The following is a 20447-nucleotide window of genomic DNA, read 5'->3' as shown; positions in this document are numbered from 1 at the left end:
CTTTTGTAGAATTGCTTTGAATGATTTATTGTGTTAATGGATATCCGAATCACTTTCTTTCAGCACAATAAAGATTTTAAAAATCAATTAAAATGAAGCGGCTTATCGACTTTTTAATAAACATGCAGCTAAATAGTCTGTTTCTCTTGACACGAGCATCTGAGATTCAACACGAATTCATGTCGTGTTTTCGCATAGTTACAGTGTTTTTTCTTAATGATTTGATCCACTGACTTCGTTCTTTGTCAAACCCTCAAATTCCAAGTGTCGTTTAGATATTAGTATATTTGGGTTTCTGTACACTGTCATTTATTGGTTGTACTTTAACAATTTTATATTACATTTAAGGGTAAAATACGAGCTGTAAAAATAAGTTTTATGTAAGGAGGAAGCGTGTAAATGAGAAAGCGGTCATTCTGAAAACGCTGACACGACTAAGTAGGGAGAGGAGATTGGAATGAATCACAAGCCAAGGGAAAGGGAGAACTGTGGAAGCACTGAACTGGTGGTCAGTTTGAATGATTTGTTACAGAAAGAGGATAGGTGGAGGAGAGGTTCCAAAAGGTAAATCAACAGAGAGGCCAAGATGGGTTCTAAGTGGAGTCTCGTTTCAAGAAAGAGAGAGGTTGACCAAAGAAATCAAGAGAGAATGATTTCGAAATAGAAAAAAAATACTAAAGAAGGCGTTTCCAAGATTCTGAAGGGCATGGCCGAGAAAATTTGTTTTCGTCCACACCAGTTTCTTCGAGTTGGCGACGCCACTGCTTCCCTGGTACGTTGTGGATAAGGAAAGCTCCAACAAATTGGGACACATTAGGGCCTTTAAGTATCATATTGGGTTATAGCTCACTGCCAATTTAAGAAACAACCTTACCGTTGGTTTAGTTGTAAGTAACAGTTTTGTTTGATCTTCAAAGTGCACCAAGTCATTGATTTGTTTCATGTTTAAGCAATCTATGATGGACCCATATAGCTGCTTAGTATTCTGATCTTGTTCCCTAATGTCAGCGAGAATTTTCCCGATAGAAAATTGTATTTTTTAGAAATAGAAATATAGTTTAATCTTGTCTCATAAACATTCATTACTCCTTTGCCACTGCATCGGTCTAGAATATCGTATCCTTAAGTTTTTTTAGACCCCGAGTGCACCCAGTTCTCGCCACTGGTGGTGTTTAGGATTAATGCTATTTTGCTCTATTTATCTTTCTTATGGGTGTGCCATATGCCATATAAAGGCCCCTTTCTTTGTCTTGTTTAGTGGATAATTTCTCCCGCTGTTTTCCGGAGCACTCCCGTTCCCCGCCCCCTTCCTGTGGCGCAACAACAACCTTTCAGTGGCTCATAACAACAATCGGATGTGTGTGATAGCACGAGCTGAGGCCAAAGACCTTGCGGGTACCATGAGCGGCAATAACGTATTAATAGCCAAATAGTCGACAGAGCATGTTTTTACATAGCTTGCTTCTTTGAAAGGAAAAGACCCAGTCTAAAGTCAAAGGAAAACGCCGATTCCAGCTGCTTGTTCGTGTCTTCTGACCTTCTTTCCGCTCGTTTATTTGCATTGAAATAACACTGCGATTGGATTAACCTTACTCCTAATTGGCCTATCGAAGGACAAAGTATTAGAATAAGATTGTTGACAAGTAAATTTAAATCGGCGAGAAATCAGGCATTGGGAATCGTGACTGGTTTCTGGATGGTCCCAAGGATTTATCTGGTTCATTGATCTATTCCACGGCAGCTATTTAAACCAGGTCAGCTAATTGCTTTGTGAGAGTTCATTGAACTGATTAATCTTTATGTTTCGGAAAGTGAATGTACAGCCATTTATCTGGACTGTGTTTATGAAAGATGATATTCTCCCAAGGAATCATATTTTTTAATCACCTTGTGATTTTTTTACCATCCGTTTTTGTGCTTTGGCAAAAGGATTTAATTAAAAATGTACAGATTTTGTTTTGAGTAGTTAAACTGAACTACAAAAATGTGTTAAATTCAAGAGGCGCAAGTGACGAGAAAGTGACGTGTTCAGTGTTATCTGGCTTACTTCACACCCTTTTCAGGTATCGATAGAAACTTTTTCTTCACACAGTGTCAGGGCGAAAGTTTCTAATCAAGAGGTTGCGAAAACTCCATATCCTGTTTATTATTTGCTTTGCAATTAGTATTTATTTACCACATTATTTATGTTTATTTTTCATCCTCTATATCTTAATTATCATGCTCTCTTCTTGAATGCGCTTGTATTTTTGTAACTAGGTAAAAGTGCCTTTCCTTTTAACCATCTTAATATTATGTTTGCTTTACAATTTAGTTTTTATTTAAAAGAGTATTTGTATTTACTCTGTTCCTTATATCCCTTGTAAACATCTTTTGTGATTGTGTGGGAGCAGCAGTATCTGTCTGCATGGAAAAGCAAGCAGGTTCTATTTGCTCATATAATTAAATTAGAGCAGATGTTTAGCAAGGATTTAAGTTAATCTCCGCTGACTTCATTTCAGTTAAATGCATACTCACAGAGGAAGAAGAACAAATTGGTCCTCCCAAGATGGAGAAAGAGATTCAAACCATTATAAAGGAAGCAGCCAAGGGGAATCTAAAACCATGTGAGATTAAAGAGATCCTTGGTATTGGCACACACAAAATTGTCAATCAAGGTATAAGGCTCAATAAAAGAATATTGCTTGGTACAGCAATGTTGTTTGGACTTATTGCGTTTTTGATTCCACAGACAAAATTTGGTAAAGATTGGATAGAATTCTTGGAAGATGAGTACTGTCTTGTAGATCACACATTAACTTCACTTGAGATATCACGCCCACTGATAAATTGTAGCATGTGCAAGGATTTGCATCACATCCCAAATGTGACATCAATAACAAAGAGGGAATTTCGGCAGAAGTTTGCCTACACTGGCGTACCGCTCCTCATAACAAATGCAACAACTAATTGGACTGCCTTCAAGGTATTTGATTTTGGATTTTTGAAAAAGCTCTACAATAGCACCAAAGCAGAGGATTCTGAAGAGCTTAATGAAGGCTGCCAGTTTTTTCCATACCGCACAGACTTCACCAGCTTAAGAGAATTTTTTGCTATGGATGAAAAAAGAGCTTCCTTGCTCCAAGACCAATGGTATGTTGGCTGGTAAGTTAATTTTTCTGATTTATTTCCTTTTCTGAATCCAGATTATCCTCATATTGTAATGTTCATTAGAGAAATGCATTTGTCATATTTCATTGTAAAGTTGTCAAAATTTGAAGGAGATTTCTGTAGGCAAGCCCCTACTTTTGGAAGGAATATGAAATAGTTCTGAATAAATAAAGCTGGACAAATAAGTTTTTGTGTTGAATGTCCTTGCGTTATTTTTTTCAGAAGTTTTTGATAGATTTATCTATAAGGGCATATTTATATATATATATATATATATAAAATACTCTGTTTTTATATATGAATATTTTTGTTTTTTCCATGGTGGGTATTTTTCATATGGTATTTTGAAGCTAATTCAATTACCAAGTAGTATGGTGAATGGGTTTTCAGTGATTCCAATGATTTTGGCTACACATGTGGACTTCTATCATGTGATATTAGATGTTTTTTAATTTGAAGGTTTAAACTGATTTATGAAAACCGTCCTTGCCTCTGTAGGAGTAATTGCAATTACAAGGTGATGAATATAATCCGGAAACATTATAACAGACCAGAGTTTATTCCTGATGATTCCGAATCCAGTTCACTTGATTGGATTTTCGTTGGTGGACACGGGAAGGGAGCGCAAATGCACGTAAGTTGGCTTATGTTTGTTTCTGCAGAGGTTGTCCCTGCACAACATTGCATGTGCAGGGCCACCAGAGCCTGGGGGCACAGCCCCCCAATCCCCCTGATTAGAAAAAGTGTATAAAGTGCCCTTTTTTGAAAAATGTATTACATGTACCACTTTCACAGCCAGATATTTAGCCTTTAGACGCTTAGTAAAACACCCTAAATCTAGGCATTGTTTGAAACTGCAGTGATTGCGCTTTCTCAACATCTACTGTGAAAGAGACTCTCTTTGGTTGGAAAATTGTCTTCATTATGTCATCAGGCGTTCCTCAGCCAGTTATGTAGTTACCAGTGTACTACTACAGTGGAAAGAAAATATTTTGGTGAGTAAAGAAATGAAATACTTTCTGCAAGCTTTTTCTATCTTCAACATAAAATCATCTGGAACGCAATCATGAAGGTTGCAAAAATTGAATATTTTGATGTCAGCCAAATAAATAAAATTGAAGTGTAGGCAAGAATATCATAAACTCTTATTTAGAGGATGTCCTTTTTATTTCATCCCTCTAAACCATGGAGGAAAATTAAATGATTTCGCCTGGTAGGAAGGTTTATACTGCGCATGGAATTGCTGCCGTGCGCAATTGAAAAGCTGGGGGCGCAGATTTGTAAAATTGGGTGCGATATACGCAAAAGTAAAAACTTTCAAAGCGCGGTTTTCATTTTTGGTGCCAATTTTTTCGAATTTTTGGCTTTTAAGGTGCTGTAATGTATCTTTCATGTCCGCAAATTTTGATATAAATATTTTATTCTGTGCGCAGAAAACAAACTTTCCAACCCGGCAGTTCGCCATATTTTCGATCGCCAATCGTCATGAAGGGATTAGAAATTCTGATCGATTGTGAGTTAAAAATTGAGGCGTCCAAATTGAAAGCACTGGAACGTTAAAAAGAAATGATTGAGAGAAATTATCAAGTGTCAATAGAAACATCAGTGCTATCCATAGAGAACTCAAATTTCTTGAATGTAGAGAGCGAAAGAGAAGAAAGTGAAGATGAGCTGGATATCTTATTTGTTGATGATGAAGGAGAATCAGAAACTGAAAATTGATATCTACTGAATGTATAGTAATACAAAAAAAATCAAGGGAGAATTGTTTCAAAAAAATTTCGGTGGGATTAATTTTCGGTTGCCCTGCTTCACCGAAAATAGATCCAACCGAAGTTTTTGTTACTTAATGCAAGCAGGGACAGAGCAAATCCACGACGAGAATCCAATATATTGTAAAATATCAATTAATTTACTAACTCGGGAATACCGATCCAACATAAAGGGCAAAAAGCTCCCTCAGAAAAACTGCCATAGACATCAGAAAGGTCAGTCATGAGGCTACGTTCCCACATCATCGAGAGCGAGTTGGGACGTTGGTGCATCGGCGCCAATCGCTCAACCTACCATATAGGGGTTACTAAGGGAAGTTACACAATAACCCCAAATATGGTTGATAATTGGGAGGGAATGGACAGGAAAAGCCTCTTTTCCCCACTAATAGCCGATGCACCAGTCCTACCTAATAGCATCAGAAAACCCTAAGAAGCATAAAAGATGCCTAAAGGTATGAGAGGTTTTAACGATGCCATAAAAGAAACTCAACATGCAAAGTTATACTGAAAGGGCATTTAGCATAAAGAAACAAAATGAGGGAGGGAGGGCTGGGAAAATACAATAAAACAGCCCAGTTGTATTGTGGCTTCACCAAGCAAGATGAGACCCACGCTATGCCAAAACCTTTAATACCCCTAGATTAACCAAGGGAATGAAAACGCCACGAAACACACATCTTACCCTAGTTATACAAATCAAATTCACAGGAGGCCTAAAGACTCCCCGCATTGCCCATAAACTAGTAGAGCAGATACAAGCAAAACGCGAGGAAGCGTGGCACAAGAAAACATACCGAAATAGTAATAGCAACAATCCCATGCGATTTAGTTAACGCTTAAAAGCCCCTCGTGAAAATAACTCTGATTAAATTTCATTTAATCATCATTTAAAAAAAATCAAATGTAAAACTATAATTTCGCCCCGGCCACTATGTCTCGGCATAGAGCTTCGTCATAGTGAATGCAGGTCCCATGAATGTAAGAGCTTGAATGTTATGGGAGAATTGCTTTGAAAAATGTGGGTTTCTTCCTATATATAAATAAGGAAAGGCCACGGTAGCAAACTGCTCGACGGATTCCAATTGACTGCTTAAGGCGAAAAGTCGATAATATGTAGAAAATAAAGAACAACGCAACTCGCCTGGTATACGGGGCTTCATCAGAGCAAAAGTCACACAAGGTTGAGATTTTTTTGATTTGATGCTATGTAAAAAGGTCTTTCACGACACTTCGTTGAGATTTACGACACAACGCCAAACAAATGGGATGCTTAAAGTACGTTGATTCCCTTCCCCGTGAAGCAAGGATAGTTTCATTCTTTGGAGGATTGGGTGATGGATGGGGTGTTGCAAAATCTTATCATAGTCTGTACAGGACTGTTTGTAATAGCCAATTTCGATCATAATTTCAAATGCCAAATTTGTTGTGTGTCGCAAGAGAAAAACTTACCCATTACAAAATTAAAGCTTAATTATGAGAGTAAAATGCTTCACCCAAAAGAGCGATAAGATGTCTTTCGCTAAGATGACACGATGCCTGATTTGGGTCAATATTTCTCTTTGCTTCAGATCTCAAAATCGTTCAGTTCTGGTTCAATCTTATTCCAGAGCAATGCCTATTACACCCCCCCCCTTACTTTGCAGCGCTGCCGCATGTTATTCTGTATTCGGCCTTAGGACAACTTTATACATTACAACTGGAAGTCCAAATCATACATTCTAGCTGTATCGTCAGCCAAACGCAGTTGTTAACCGCGTCTCTGAAGTTTGAAAAATGATCAAACATGATTTTGCTCTCCCTGATTTTTTTTATCAAACTTCAATTTTCAGTAATCATTCCGCCAACTTGTCAATATTTTTTATAAACATTCTACGGAATCTTTTCACGTGAACATCTGTCTTTAAATGAATTAAGTGATTTTAATTATTGAAATTCTATGATAGCACCCATAAGCATCTTGTTGAACATCTTGAAATCCAGCTTAAGCCTATATTTATCCCGCCAAATTAATCAGTTGACTTGAGAACCCGTCATTTCAGTTGATTCCTATTATTTTGGTTTCAGTGATGTAGCGTTAACCAGACCAAAAATTGAATTTTCTTTACATAGATAATCACCAAAGGTTTTGCTGCCAGAAGTTCTTAATCGACTTGCTAATTTTTGGCGCAAACTTCTGCAGTGAAAGAGGCTTTTCTTGTTAATTTGATTAACTATACTAGCCAAATTTTGGGAAACTGCATCATGCCCCCACTTAATCACTAATCAGAGCCTTTTTTGGCCATGGGATGATTCTTTAAGGGCAGGGCTGCCGGCTACAACTCACCCTTGTAATTGCCAGGGATGTGTTTACTGGGGGTTATAGGGATGCAATACCCCTAAATATTTTTTGTTTTTCGGTAAATTTTTCTTCGATTCGGTAAAAAAACATTTTTGGTAGTCGGTAGTAACAAAGAGATGCAGAAAATTTGCTTCATTTATCTTTTTATCTTCTTCATATTAATGTTTAAAACTAAATTCTGAAGATGAGTGTTTCAATCAACTTTCAATCATCTAATGGATGTGGAACAAAATCCAATCATCACCAAATACCCCTTCCCAAATCCTTGCCACTTGAATCCGTCCCTGATTGCCTCTATAACAGAATGTTGGGTAACAGCTCACGACCAATTACATTTCTTCCTATCCCCTCGATCCCCCAATAATTGCCACACCGATGCCTTGATATTCTCTCAGCCCCCAGCATCGAAATCGATATGTTCTACCAATTAAATCGTGCGTTTGATTGTCACTAGATCAAATAAGCTATCATTGAATATTGACAAAACTAATTATGTTACCTTGCATTCTACTTCATTGTCATTACCTCCAGACTCTGTAATTAAAATAAGAAAAAAGCACATCACCAGAGTCAAATATGTTAAGTTTCTAAGTCTTCTGTTTGATGAAAACCTGAGCTAGAAGCATCATCTTGGCGAACTTCCAAAAAAAGGGCAAGAACGTATGGCATTCTCTTCAGAATTCGAAATCTTCTTTCATCTGACTCACTGATATGTATCTGCAATGCTTTGTTCATGTCATTTCTACAATATGGCGTCACTGTCTGGGGGACAAACATATGACTCATACCTGGAGCCAATATTTAAGGTGCAAAAAAGGCTGTCAGAGCTATTTCTCATCAACCCTTTTGTTTTCCCTCTCTTCCCATTTCTAAAAAGCTTAAACTTCTGAGACTTCAAGACATTTTTCTTTCAATGCAAATATTCAACAACACTCTACTAGGCAATCTAATCGCGGTAATTTGTTTTTGACTCATAGCAACAGTTTTCGTTATGGCCTGAAGACTATTCGATATATGGGGGCAAAATGTGGAATAACCCACCAGTAGAAATTAGAAATTCTCATTCAAAATATTCTTTTAAAGAAAATCTTAAAATATTTTTACAAAACAACACAGTAGTCAATGATGGTTTTTAAACTTAGTCTATAAATAGATGATATTTTTCTGTGGATGACTGATAGCAACTTACAGATGATTCTTTTTACTTTTAGAACTACAATTTAAGCAGAACGCATCTAATTTACTAGGGGGTGCTTTCTCCTCGATTAGTTTATAAACTACTGAGAAAGTTTCCTCCTTTAAATAATTCCCTGTGTACAACACTAGCTTGTATATATTAGATATCTTTCTTTTACATTGTTTATATTTTTAAGCATTAATTATGTCTATGTATACAGTGGAATTTCAAATAAAACTGAACTGAACTGAATTGAACAGATGAAATAAGTGTGGTTTAGCTACTTGCCGTGAGCGGTTGTTTTGTGCTAGGGGTCAGGGTAGGGTAGGGCCATTTTTAGTTTTATTAAGATTCTCTGTCAAAACATGAATAAACCTATCAGACTACATGCATAAAGGCGGATTAGATGAACTTTTTTTACGTACGTTTATTAATTTTAGATCGATTATGTTGGCAGACCCTCGTGGCAAGCTCAGATCTCTGGGAAGAAAACGTGGACTTTGGTGCCTCCTCCTGAATGCGAGGCTGTTTGTCGATCCCTCGCCATTACCGTCAATAAAGGCGATATACGTAAGCCTTCGTAGCATTTCTTTCAAATTTTTAATGTTGAAGAAAGAAACAGCTGATTTATTTTTTCCTCTCACTGAATTCAGTATTTTGAAAGCTTTTCCTACCAATTACAATGCCAAGCACTTTTCCATTTTATTTACACCCTTTTATGATTGTGTTATCAATGTGGTTAATTTTTGAGTGTCAGACGAAAGACTCAAGTATGTTTTAAATATCTGCTTTTTTCAAAGCTTTCTCAAAATTTTGTGGCACAAAAAAACTATTTACCACCTTTTGATCTTTTTCCGTTTTCAGAAAAAAAACTCACTAATCATCTCCATGAGTAAGCTATATTTGCTTTACCTTGTAGTTCGATATAAGTTATGCTAGAACTGTATTGTTTTTTCTTAGTTGCAATCGATTCAAATAAGTGGTTTCATTCCACTTACATTCACCCTGGAGAGATAAGCATTACCATTGGCTCAGAGTATGACTGAATACATTTGTCAAATAACTAAATGAAGAATTTTGTATAATATAAAACTGAGTATATCATAATATTTTGGGTGGATTGTTAGTAGCTTTGTGGATGCTAAAGTCTGTTTATCAAAATTAACAGTGAATATGCTGCAATTTCAGCTGTTTAACATATCTTCCATGTACAGGATAGTTGGCTTAACCAGTTCAGTCTTTTAAAATTTGCATGATTATTTGGGAAAGTATTTATCGTTCACAGAACTAAACTTTATGGGTATTTTTAACTTGGTAATTTCCAACGAATTTGCATTAGAATTGCAAACCAAACTACAACGCTAACAGAAATTTGGAAACAAAAGCACCCAATGCATTCATAACACCAGTATTTGTACTTGTATCCAAATGTCGCTTTATACATTCATTGATAGTTTTTTGTTTAGTTTTGCGTTCGTATTTCAATCAACTGAATAAGAAACCCCACATTAAAACCCAACAATTGGTTGTTTAAGCTCGTGGGTACTTTTAGGTACTTATTTAAGTTTTGGCCGCCGTTCACTTCCAGCCTAATTGCAGAAGACCCTTTTTAAGGGTAAACAATTTTTTTGGCTTCACAAACGAAATGTTAGGTAAAGATGGGATGTTTAATTCCTTTTCTCTACAACCTCGTTTTACTCTCCTCCTCGTTCCCATTCTAAGTGGTTGTGATACAGGATGGTGTTTTAAATGTCTTGATTTTTATTTACTTTTGCTAGCGCCTTCCCTTACCTTTAATTACGTATCCAATTTGTTATCGCTGGTGCTAGGCTAAGGTGATTAAGTACGGTTTTTTTCTATCAATATTAAAAAAATTAAAACACAAAAGTTTGATACATTCTACTGTGTCATCCAAAGCAGGAAAGGACAGAAGGTCATCTGGTTCCTACTTTGGCTGACACTTACAATTTTCATACTTAAGCAAAGAAATAGAATCTAAGGTAGCTTTATACCTAATAAGAGAAAACCCTAAATTTTGAATATGGAATCCAAGTTGGTTTTTATTAACTACGGTGCTATGCCGGTAAGGTTAGCAGAATCTATTAAGTAGCCGGTGCTATGCCGGTAAGGTTAGCAGAATCTCGTATTTTATTCGTACTAAAAATTTGGTTCGAAGTGTTTTTAGAAGCTCTATGCTGTAAAGTTAATAGATTTATTGCAAGTATCAACTTGAAAACTAAAGCAAATTGAGCCATCTGTTTTTGAAGTGTTTAGAGTGGGTGGTATTTTCTCCTCTACAGCCAATAAATAATTAATGAAGATACAATCTTTAGAGATTCACCAATTGCCAATCATGAATTAAATAAGCCATTCATTAAAGCAGGGCCGTCGCTAGAAGCCAAACATGACAAGCTTTGAAGTAAATGATTTGATTCGATAAAACTCAGGCCAAGGTTCCCCAGCCTTCAATGGTTCCAAGGGCCCCCAGCAAAATAATTCTCTGTGTTACTTTGAAGCTGGTATTCTGGATGTGATGAAGGGGCCACATACCTGCATGATATCGCAGTGTAAATGAATGGAGAAAAAGTTAATTGAATCTTAGCTTTTTCACTACTTCATTAAAGATAGATATTTTAAAAAGCTGTCACCTTAAGGGTAAATGTACAGATTAATTAATGCTAAGAATATTTTGGTATTGCTAACTTTTGATAGTTTTTCATTCAATCAGCGGAGCATGTTCTTCGAAGTGTGAGCTTAAACCTTGTTTTTAGTAAGGGGTATTTTGACTCTAAGATAACTGCAATGACGCCGTTCTGCGAAGTTTGTCATCTACTGGGAAACGACCTTACTCCTTTGGTGTCAAGAAAAGATCAGAAAAGAAGAGGCTTCAAAATCTAACACTTTGTCAATTTTGATGTTTTTGATGAGGAACCAGAAGAAACAGAATAATCTGTCTTTTTTTCTTTAACTATTTTATGATCTTTAAGCTTCTTTTATAGTGAATATAAATTGTTCATAGTGAGTTTTGCTATGAAGAGTGGCCTAAATCAAACGTTCTTGTGATCGAATCAGGCACTCAAACTCAAAGTAGTAGGTCTTCTTGACTGGGAACCCTTCTTTACTCATTTTTTTGGAGTTTTATCTTATTCAATGATATGCTGTATTTTCTAACTTGGTTAGCTTGGTGTTTAATTTTCCTTAAGCTAAAGTAATTGATATCTTCCCTGGATCGAACCGTTTATCAAAAATATTAAGTGGAAAGAAGCAAGTATTTTCTAAAAAGGCGTTTTTCGACGTTATAAAGAACGTTGCCTTTTAAATATTTTGTTTTTTAGCCACCCCTCCCCATTTTCAGACAAGTATGCAGTGCCTGGATCGAATTGGTAGACCTAAAACATTTTCCGCGCCCCTGCACACCCTCCATGCCCCTGTACACCCCATGTGTCCTTGTAAACCCCTGTTTGCAAAGTTTGCTGTCGTTTGACGTTTGTGCAAAGTATGCACGTGAATTTCTCAAATTCAAAATAGATGTTAGTTTTTATGTTTTTGGCAATATTTCAAGGCCGTCGGAGGCGGGGGGCTAGGGGGCTAGGGGAATAGGGGGGCTGGAGCCTCCCAATCATTGTCAATATTTCCTTTATAATGGTGTATTAAATGAGAAGCAATACAATGGGCAACCCCCGGCACTATATTTTTTTGCTCTTTTTCTGATTACTTTCTTGACCCATGCAAAAACGATTACATTAACTACAAAAAGTTTTGTCGTGACAAAATTTCCGACAAATATTTTGACGAAATTTTCTTCGACGAAATTCAGAATGAGACGAAAATTGTCGCCCGTTTCCAAAATTGTTACCTCTGTCTTTTTATACTCAACTGTACTATTTCTTTCATTCGTTTAAGGTATTTGTATGTTTCAACCCAAAATTTGAACTCTACAGAAAACAAAATTACGCGACCAACTTTTCCTATTGGAGATGGTCTTATGCTTTCCGAATCCTATATTTATATTCACACCAATGCTTTCAATTATACTCTGTTTATAAACTTTTATGCCATATAAATATAGAGTAGAGAATCTTTAAATGCTAAAAGCATCTCTTTTCTTCTTTGACCGCTTCAATTTGGTTCTTCTAATATGCTGTTCTGTGTGAAAAGCTGCCCGGGGTGTTGAACCATAGCAACCTGTATTGTTTTGCCTCTGAAGATTTTGGTAAAAAGTTGCTATCTTTGTGTTAAAAACCCACGCCGAAATTCTGTCACGATGAAATTCTGAAAAGCTGTCCGAAAATATTTTCGACGAAGTTTATCCGCCGAAAATTTATCTGACGAAATTTTTTGTTGTTAATGCGGAGGAGTCTATGTCCATCCATGCCCTATGCGGAGGATTTTCCCTCGTACACATGATTTGGGAAGGGGAAGTTGTGAATGTGACAAGTGATAGTGGAAGAAAATGTTGTTTTCCCACTTCTAAGTAGTTTAGCTACTGTATTTACGTAGAGCTGAAGAAAGGAAAATTTTCAGAAAGGAACTATGGAGCTAGTGCCTGACCTTGAAATATCCATCGCGGAGGCTATCAAATATGGGCTATCAAAGGGTGAAGTTATGGATATTTTGGGCATCAAAGTGGCAAGTGCGGAATCGAGGGTTCCTCGTCCACGGTAAGAAGAGATTGGTTTTCGCAATAGATTTATTGGTATAAATGCCTTCATATCTGGAGAAGTTTCAGCCTGAGCTATCAGAGATATTGAAAAAGGCCAGGGAGGGGGTTATTGTGCGAACGAGACGTCGAGAGGTTGTTCCTTTTGCCTCAAATTGCTCCTTTAACTGGTAGACCACCTTCAAAATTTGTGAAATTTGAAGGAGATTTTCATTATAGATATGCTAGATTACTTTTCATGAAGCTTTGTGATGCGCCACGATGCCATTTCACCAAAAATATAGTTTATGCCATCAGCAAGGTGGTGCCAACTACCAAAACGAATTTCCTTTTAGGTCAAAGCTGATGATAATGTCAGTGGTAGTTGGCCTTATGGCGGTGTTTTGGGGAGTGCTCTTTGGTTTTCAAAACCCAAAGGAGTTGATTAAAAAGTTCCAACAGTCTTATCAAAATACTGTTTGCCTTGTGGACCATACAGAAGTTTCCTTGGAATTCATGAGGCCAATCACCAATTGCACAGCAATGTGCAAAGGCATGAAAGAAGTCCCAAGGTTATCAGCAATTACCCAAGAAGAGTTTTTGAAAACCTATGCTTACACTGGAAGACCCCTGGTTGTAACTGGGGCCACTGCAAATTGGACAGCTTTGAATACTTTTAGTTTCGATTATTTTAAAAAACTTTATGAAAAGTATGAAGATGCATATGATGTGCAGGAAGAAGGGAGCTGCCAGTTCTTCGCTTACAAAACAAATTTTGCTGGTTTGGAAGATGTCTTTGGTATGAGTAAGAAAAGAGCAACACTTAAGGGAAAGAAATGGTATGTTGGATGGTAAGTCTGCAAGCTTTTAGTATTCATCCTTTGTAACGATAGAATAACTGCATTTAAAAACAGGTTTTTGGAACTAACTAAGGAAAACCAATTCATATTTAGTAGATTTAAGACTCATAATAACAGACATCTTGAACTTTCTACTGCTGATGTAAACAAAAACTGCTATATTCATAAATATAGATGTTAAGACAATTGCCAAAGAGCGTGCCAGAGGCAGGCATACACATATAAAGGTCATTCTATAATTACTGAAAAATTTCAGATTGCAGGTCTTATGGTGTTTAAATTTTCACATATTTTCAAGATACTCTCTTTTGGAATCGATGCTCAACATCATTTAATGAAAATGTATTGAATGAACTGAATCAAGAACTTTTTTATAATTGGCTAAGTTTGTTCACCTCAACAGAACAAGATTATTCTTGCTTTCAAACCATTTTGATATTGAATTAAATTCTCAGGAAAATATTATGTCTTTCAAGCTCCTAATTTGTAACTATTAAACACACAGAGTACTAGAATCTGAAGATTTACAGAATTTTCCTTATGGTTGGAATAAGAAATTTACAGTGTCAAATAAGCAAAACAAATTTTGCTGGAAAAGCTACAGGGTCATAGCTAATGTAGTTTCATTGATCTCAGAAAAATTCCAAAGCGATCTTTTTACTGTATAGTCAAGTATATAGCCTCTCCCCCATCAGAGAGGATTTGTTTGAATACTGACAGAAAATCCCCTCACACAGTCCAGGGTTGTGGGTTTTGAAAGAAGAATTACCAACAGTATTTTGAGTACAGGTCAAATCAGGACTTTTCAAAAAAGGCTTTTTGCAATTTTTCACAATGTTGCTCACACTTTCAATACATTCTTGTATGTTATAAAGCACCATTTATGTTTATAACGTCTCTGCAAGACTTGATGAATTTGTAAGGTTTTGATGTCTTGTATCTTTTGTGTACCTAAGCATATCAAATTAAGCTTTAGAAACATGTTTTCAAAGTTTAATGTAGCCTAGTAATATATCTCATGGTATTGCTTAGTCAATCTATAGCTTGTCACTCAACATGCAGTTCAATAATTTTTAAATTTTTATATTTTAGGAGTAACTGCCACACAAAGGTTATGAGTGATGTCAGAAAGCATTATGCCAAGCCAGATTTCCTGCCTGCAGATTCTGAAACAAGTCAACAGGATTGGTTTTTTATGGGTGGCTCAGGTCCAGGTGCCCCTGTACATGTAAGTCTGAATACCTAGAATTAGCAACCAGAGACTGTACTTGCAGTCACTTTGAATGTCATATTCCTTGATTAGGGTGCTTTTTCATTGATGTTGTGTTACATTTTACCTATCTTCGAAGCTACTTATGATTGTTGTATCTGTTTAGAGCCTGCTCATCGAAAGTATTCCACTAAAACGTTTTTGGTATTATTGTGAGATTATTGCTTAGACGTGATAAAGGTATTTCACCTTTCAAATTATTATTCTTTGGATTTTAGGTAAAGGGGATGATTTTTTAAAAAAATACAGAGTAATAACAGTCAATTTTATGAAAAGTGCTGTCTTAAATTGATGTTCTAAAGAAGGTGTCTAGGTCCCATTTGCCCACAAAGTGGGTAAGCCTTCCCTTATATGCAGACAAATTTGGAGAGCACCTGGGATGGCAAAGCTACTCGTATTTTTTAAACTTTTTCAAAGTAAGGATGATATCTACCCAACCCCCCCTCCCCCCTACCCCCACAAAAGCACACAGATAACCACAGCAGTAGGGGCTACAAACCTGATGTTGAGATAACACAAGAAACCTTTGAATTTGCTTTGCTGCTTGTTTTCATCATTTGCTGTGCATCTTATTCTTCATAGATTGATACTGTTGAAAGACCTTCCTGGCAAGCCCAGATTTCAGGGGTGAAGTCTTGGTACTTAATACCTCCAGTGGAATGTGAAGATGTTTGCTTCCCAGTTAATGTCACAATGAACAAAGGAGATATTGGTAAGCTGCAATTTTGAATGGCATACTAAAAAATGATTGGTAGATCATCACTTATATCATAATTTGTGCATGGGACTTAAGGAATCTGGATGCAACAGGAGTGGCAACTCAAAGAGTTAGCAGTGCTGAACATGAGCTGTATCTTAAAAAACCCAAGGGTTTAGTTTACAATGTTATTGGAGCAGAGGTTGTTCCCCTCTATGCCTTATTTTGAGTAGTTTCATTGTACCCTTGTTTTAACTTGGGTGTGCAGCTCAGCTTGAGTGAAAACTTTGTTCTTACTCACACACCATCTTTGTTGTTCCTTTTGATTCTCGCATCCACAGTCTCTTGGCTAGTTAGCCAAATTTACCGCTTGTCCTTCAGATTTCTCCACATTTAACAGTAAGCACTAAGTCAGCTGCATATAGGAGTTCTCAAAGTATACCTTCACAGACATTCTGCATGATAGCTTCTATGATGAAGAGAAAAGGGCCTTTTTGAATTCCAACTTTGGTTTTGAACAATTTTTCCCTGGAGGCCTACCAACTCTGTTTTTCACACCTTTGTATAATTTAACATCACTGATCAACACAACCATAGTCTATAGGATATGACACAACTAATCAACAAATTATCTACATTTCACTTTCTGCCAAAGGCCATTCAGTCACCTGTCTGGGCAACCAATCAGAAGCTTTTCCAGATCTATGAAAGCAGGGTTGCCAGATGCTTGGAATGGTTAGCTGTGAAATACTTTACATTTGACGGCCAAATACGGCCAGCCAAACAAAATATACAAAAAAGCTAAATTTTGCTAATTTTTTGCTATCTTTAACTTTGTTTCTTGATTTGTTATTTGCAACTTTGAGATTATTTTAACAAAATGCTGAGTATTTTCTATGCTAAAGTTGTTGTTTTTTTGTATTTTTGTGGCTTTCAACATGCGGCCATAATTTGTCCAACTTTCGCTTTTTCGGCCAAATTAATTTTTGATGGCCAACAACATTGAAAAACGGGCAGAATGGAGCAATTTGGCCTTCAAAACGGCCAAATGGCAACCCTGTATAAAAAAAGCCAATCTCTGATTTCACAGACCTAGAAATGAGTTATGGTGTGCTTTTGAGTTGTGAGTTTTCACTCCTGATTCTTAAAGTTATACTTTCTTATATCCCTTGCTTTAATGAGGTCTCATAAGAGTTGATGAACTTATTGTCATTATAAGAGTTGATGAACTTAAAGAAAGCTACTTATTGTAAAGACATGGCTAATCATTTTTCATCAAGCTTATTTGTAATTATTCAGTAGGGCTTTTGCTATAAATGCAATTTAAGTATAGAATTTATTGGTATTACATATACTGGATTTTCATTTTAGTTGTGGTTGATACAAACCAATGGTTCCATTCAACATATATACATCCAGGAGAAATCAGCATAACTGTTGGTGCAGAGTATGATTAGTGAAGATGACTTTGCACTGAAACTAACAGGCCTAGTTGACAAAAGGTCTTAGTGCTGCATGACTGAGGCTGCTCGAGACAGAGGCCACTAATATGCAGTAGTAATTTCTAATATAAGGTAGCATTATCAGGTACATTGCAACAGCATATTGTAATGTACTGGTTCTTGCTGTGTTGCTTCAACTGCTAGTTTCTAAGTTGAATATGTTCCTTTCATTGTATACAAGGCAAATAATTATTCACCCACTGTATATTGATTTCTATAATATATTTTAGGCTTAGCATTCCAAAGGTTATATGGTGGGAACAGTTTATCCGTTCTTCATTATCCACTGCCAATGAGCAAGATTTTTTCAGTTAATTTGTTTGAATATAAACCACAAAAATTACATAAATTCCTTTATACAGTTTTGAAGAACATCTATCGCCAGTAGGGTAGGGTTGCTTCATCTGTGCCCGAAATTTTGTGATGAACAAGGTTTAATTTTATCTCTAAGTATCTCTAATAATAGAACCTGTAAAAGAGATTAGATTAATAGTTCCCTTAGCAAATTAACTATGTCTCTAGAACTTATTATCTTATTACATTATAACATGTCACCCGTAGCACTAAAATGAGAATTAAGGTCACAATACTAATAATAAACTATGCTCAGATCTACCTCCAAGGAGAGGACAGCTTTAACGTCAATCGACCAATACAAAGTGTAGGTAGTGTTTCTTTAATTGATTAGCCAATTTTGATTGACAGGTGGCTGACATCACTTGTATTTGTTGATTTCTTCGATTATTTTACATCTAAAACCATCGTCCTTTTAAACCGCCTTTTTATCTTTTCATGGCTATTATGATAACTAAAACGTATTATGTATTGCCCCCTGAACCTATTGTCTCCCTTGAAGCCCCTTCTCCCCTCACGTTTACGGCCAGTTCAAGGTAAACTATCGTAGCTTTAGAATGCAAAGTTTTATGTCAGTTATTTTTAAAAACTCATTAGCTTAAGATGTCCACCTTTCACCGGCTATATGTACAGTAAACTTTTATAATTTCATTTAATTCTTTAATTTTTATACTTAGCTAAGTTTCATCAGCATTATTTGACTTTTTGGACTTTGTGAATAGTTAGTATATAGAAGTTCCTTCTGGACAGTTCGAGGATCTTATTGACAAAAAATAGTTGCGTTTATACCTTCCTGCTCTGCTTTTGGAAAACTAGAATTCAGAATTCGAATCGCAAGATGATGGTCCTTGAGGATGGTGAAGGTTCCTAAAAACATGAAATAAGAGCATTGTACTCTTATTACACCAATTGCTAGTTACAAATAAATTGACATAAAAATTACAAAGCATGCTTCCACTTAAAGCCATTGCGCTACGTAAGCATCCGATAATGCATTTTTAGACTGTCTAAAATCAATTACTGCCATTGTTTGGACCGTCGCCACGCTCGCAAAGGCCCATTGTTAGCAATGAGTCTTTAAGGTATAATGCGCTGCTTCTCACGTGATCTCGAAGATGTGGCATTAAAGTAAGATACATTATCTTAAGCATAACAAATCATGTTTTTCTCATAAGTTACACTACCCTGGGTACCAGACTCACTCTATATAAAGTAAGAAGGTGGGTCCGGTACCCAGGGTAAAGTTATACTTTTCCATAAGATACACACAGACACACATTAACTATAACTACAAACTAAAAAAACTGTAATGAATTTTTTCAACGACTCGATGAAATAATACATAACACTTCTTGGGGCAAAATAACACAGAACAATACCAAAAGCAGGAATAAAAGAGCATGTGTGTTTAAACCTATGATTGTAAGAAACAGTCTAAGTTGCTATGACTAGTCTTTTATGTGCTCACAACAAGATTTTCTATTTTGAAATTTTTGGGTCTTATCAACAATTTTTAACTGATAATTTTGGGTCAGTTAAATTTGTTTTTGATACTTTAAGGTGAATCTTTATGACTGCGAATGGACCTTTCCGTATATAAAATGTTTGAGTGACTTCCCTGGTCGCAGACGCTTCAGCAGGCATTAATTTAAGGAATTTTCATCACTGCACAAAACAGCGTAAATCGCCGATTTTCGGGGCCAAATAGGGTGTGGCTACGGGTGTGGCTAAGTTTTGACTGGACCTCTTTTGGGCGGGACAAAAACGTTTTGCATTATTTTCAGGGACACTTTCAGTGTAATTCAGCCTAACTACAGCTAATACTGATTATTTATACATCTGACCAGAAAAATGCTCTGCAACATAGTTTTTAGACACCTTTACTGGCAGAGGAGATTCTACATAAACGCTTACTTTGTTTGCATGTATGTAAGCATTCTATCAAGTTGCAGATAAAGTGTTGTTAGTTTATCCGGGGGGATATGCTTAATGCTCGTTTATTAGGAGAGTCTTGAAAGCCTACTTTCGGAATATGAATCAACGGTATAACATTGGTAATACAGGGAACGGCGTCACAAAATTGAGCCTGGGAGGGGGGGGGGGCTAAGAATGAAGTTTAGTGATATATGAGGACTCCCAACATTTTTGAAATTGGGCCTTCTAGAACGGCTAAAAATGCATCTCCCAGACTAAAATTTAACAATTTACTTTACCGCTCAGATAAAACAATTCGACGATTCTCAGAAAAACATCGATTATTGATTTTTAGAAAAATTTGGGACGGGAGGAATCATGCGCAAAAACTCTTTGGTTCAGAGTGCACGTCGATGTGAATAACAAAAAGCTGTTGCATTGATTGAGACAATTTTACTTCCAGAACAGAAATATGTATCTTCTTTGTCTCGAGTATTTTCAGTAGGCCAGGTTTACACATCAAAAATGTAGACATTGCAATGATATAGAAACTAGAATGTTATCTACTGAATTAATGCAAATCATAGAAAAATAATAGAAATATAGCTGAACAAGTTAGTAAAAAGATAAAAGAAAATCAAACAGTATATAAACAGTTTATTCTCTTTTTATTTCATACTTTGTTTTCAAAAATAAGAAAAAAGAGGGTTAAAAATTTTTTATCTCTGAAAAAGGGGGGCTTTAGCCCCCCAGCCCCCAAGTGGCATCATG

General features: G+C 36.3%; 2 protein-coding genes across 4 annotated transcripts; both read left to right on the top strand.

Moving 5' to 3' along the window:
* Positions 1-20: 20 nt before the first annotated feature.
* On the top strand, positions 21-12024 carry LOC135691767 (bifunctional arginine demethylase and lysyl-hydroxylase psr-1). 3 transcript variants are annotated; one of them, XM_065209731.2, is made up of 5 exons: positions 21-1754; positions 2502-3132; positions 3649-3784; positions 8881-9010; positions 9401-12024. In XM_065209731.2, exons 2-5 carry the CDS (start codon positions 2549-2551, stop codon positions 9484-9486), a joined length of 936 nt encoding a protein of 311 aa, XP_065065803.2. In that variant the 5' UTR covers positions 21-1754; positions 2502-2548; the 3' UTR covers positions 9487-12024. The 3 variants fall into 3 exon arrangements, with proteins under 3 accessions (XP_065065803.2, XP_065065801.2, XP_065065802.2); XM_065209729.2 differs by having other exon boundaries at positions 2502-3144; positions 9401-12017; XM_065209730.2 differs by lacking the exon at positions 21-1754 and adding an exon at positions 1770-2063 and having other exon boundaries at positions 2502-3144; positions 9401-12019.
* An 805-nt stretch (positions 12025-12829) lies between these two features.
* Positions 12830-18511, top strand: LOC135691776 (bifunctional arginine demethylase and lysyl-hydroxylase psr-1). Its single transcript, XM_065209741.2, has 5 exons — positions 12830-13101; positions 13436-13930; positions 15032-15167; positions 15792-15921; positions 17278-18511. The coding sequence occupies exons 1-5, from the start codon at positions 12974-12976 to the stop codon at positions 17361-17363; spliced, it is 975 nt and encodes a 324-aa protein (XP_065065813.2). The 5' UTR covers positions 12830-12973; the 3' UTR covers positions 17364-18511.
* Positions 18512-20447: the final 1936 nt, after the last annotated feature.

The sequence above is a fragment of the Rhopilema esculentum genome, chromosome 13, assembly GCF_057945365.1.
Source record: "Rhopilema esculentum isolate cy_ngs chromosome 13, ASM5794536v1, whole genome shotgun sequence".
Classification (NCBI taxonomy): domain Eukaryota; kingdom Metazoa; phylum Cnidaria; class Scyphozoa; order Rhizostomeae; family Rhizostomatidae; genus Rhopilema; species Rhopilema esculentum.
The sequence above is the reverse complement of the archived record's forward strand: the minus strand, read 5'-3'. Positions and strand labels throughout refer to the sequence as shown.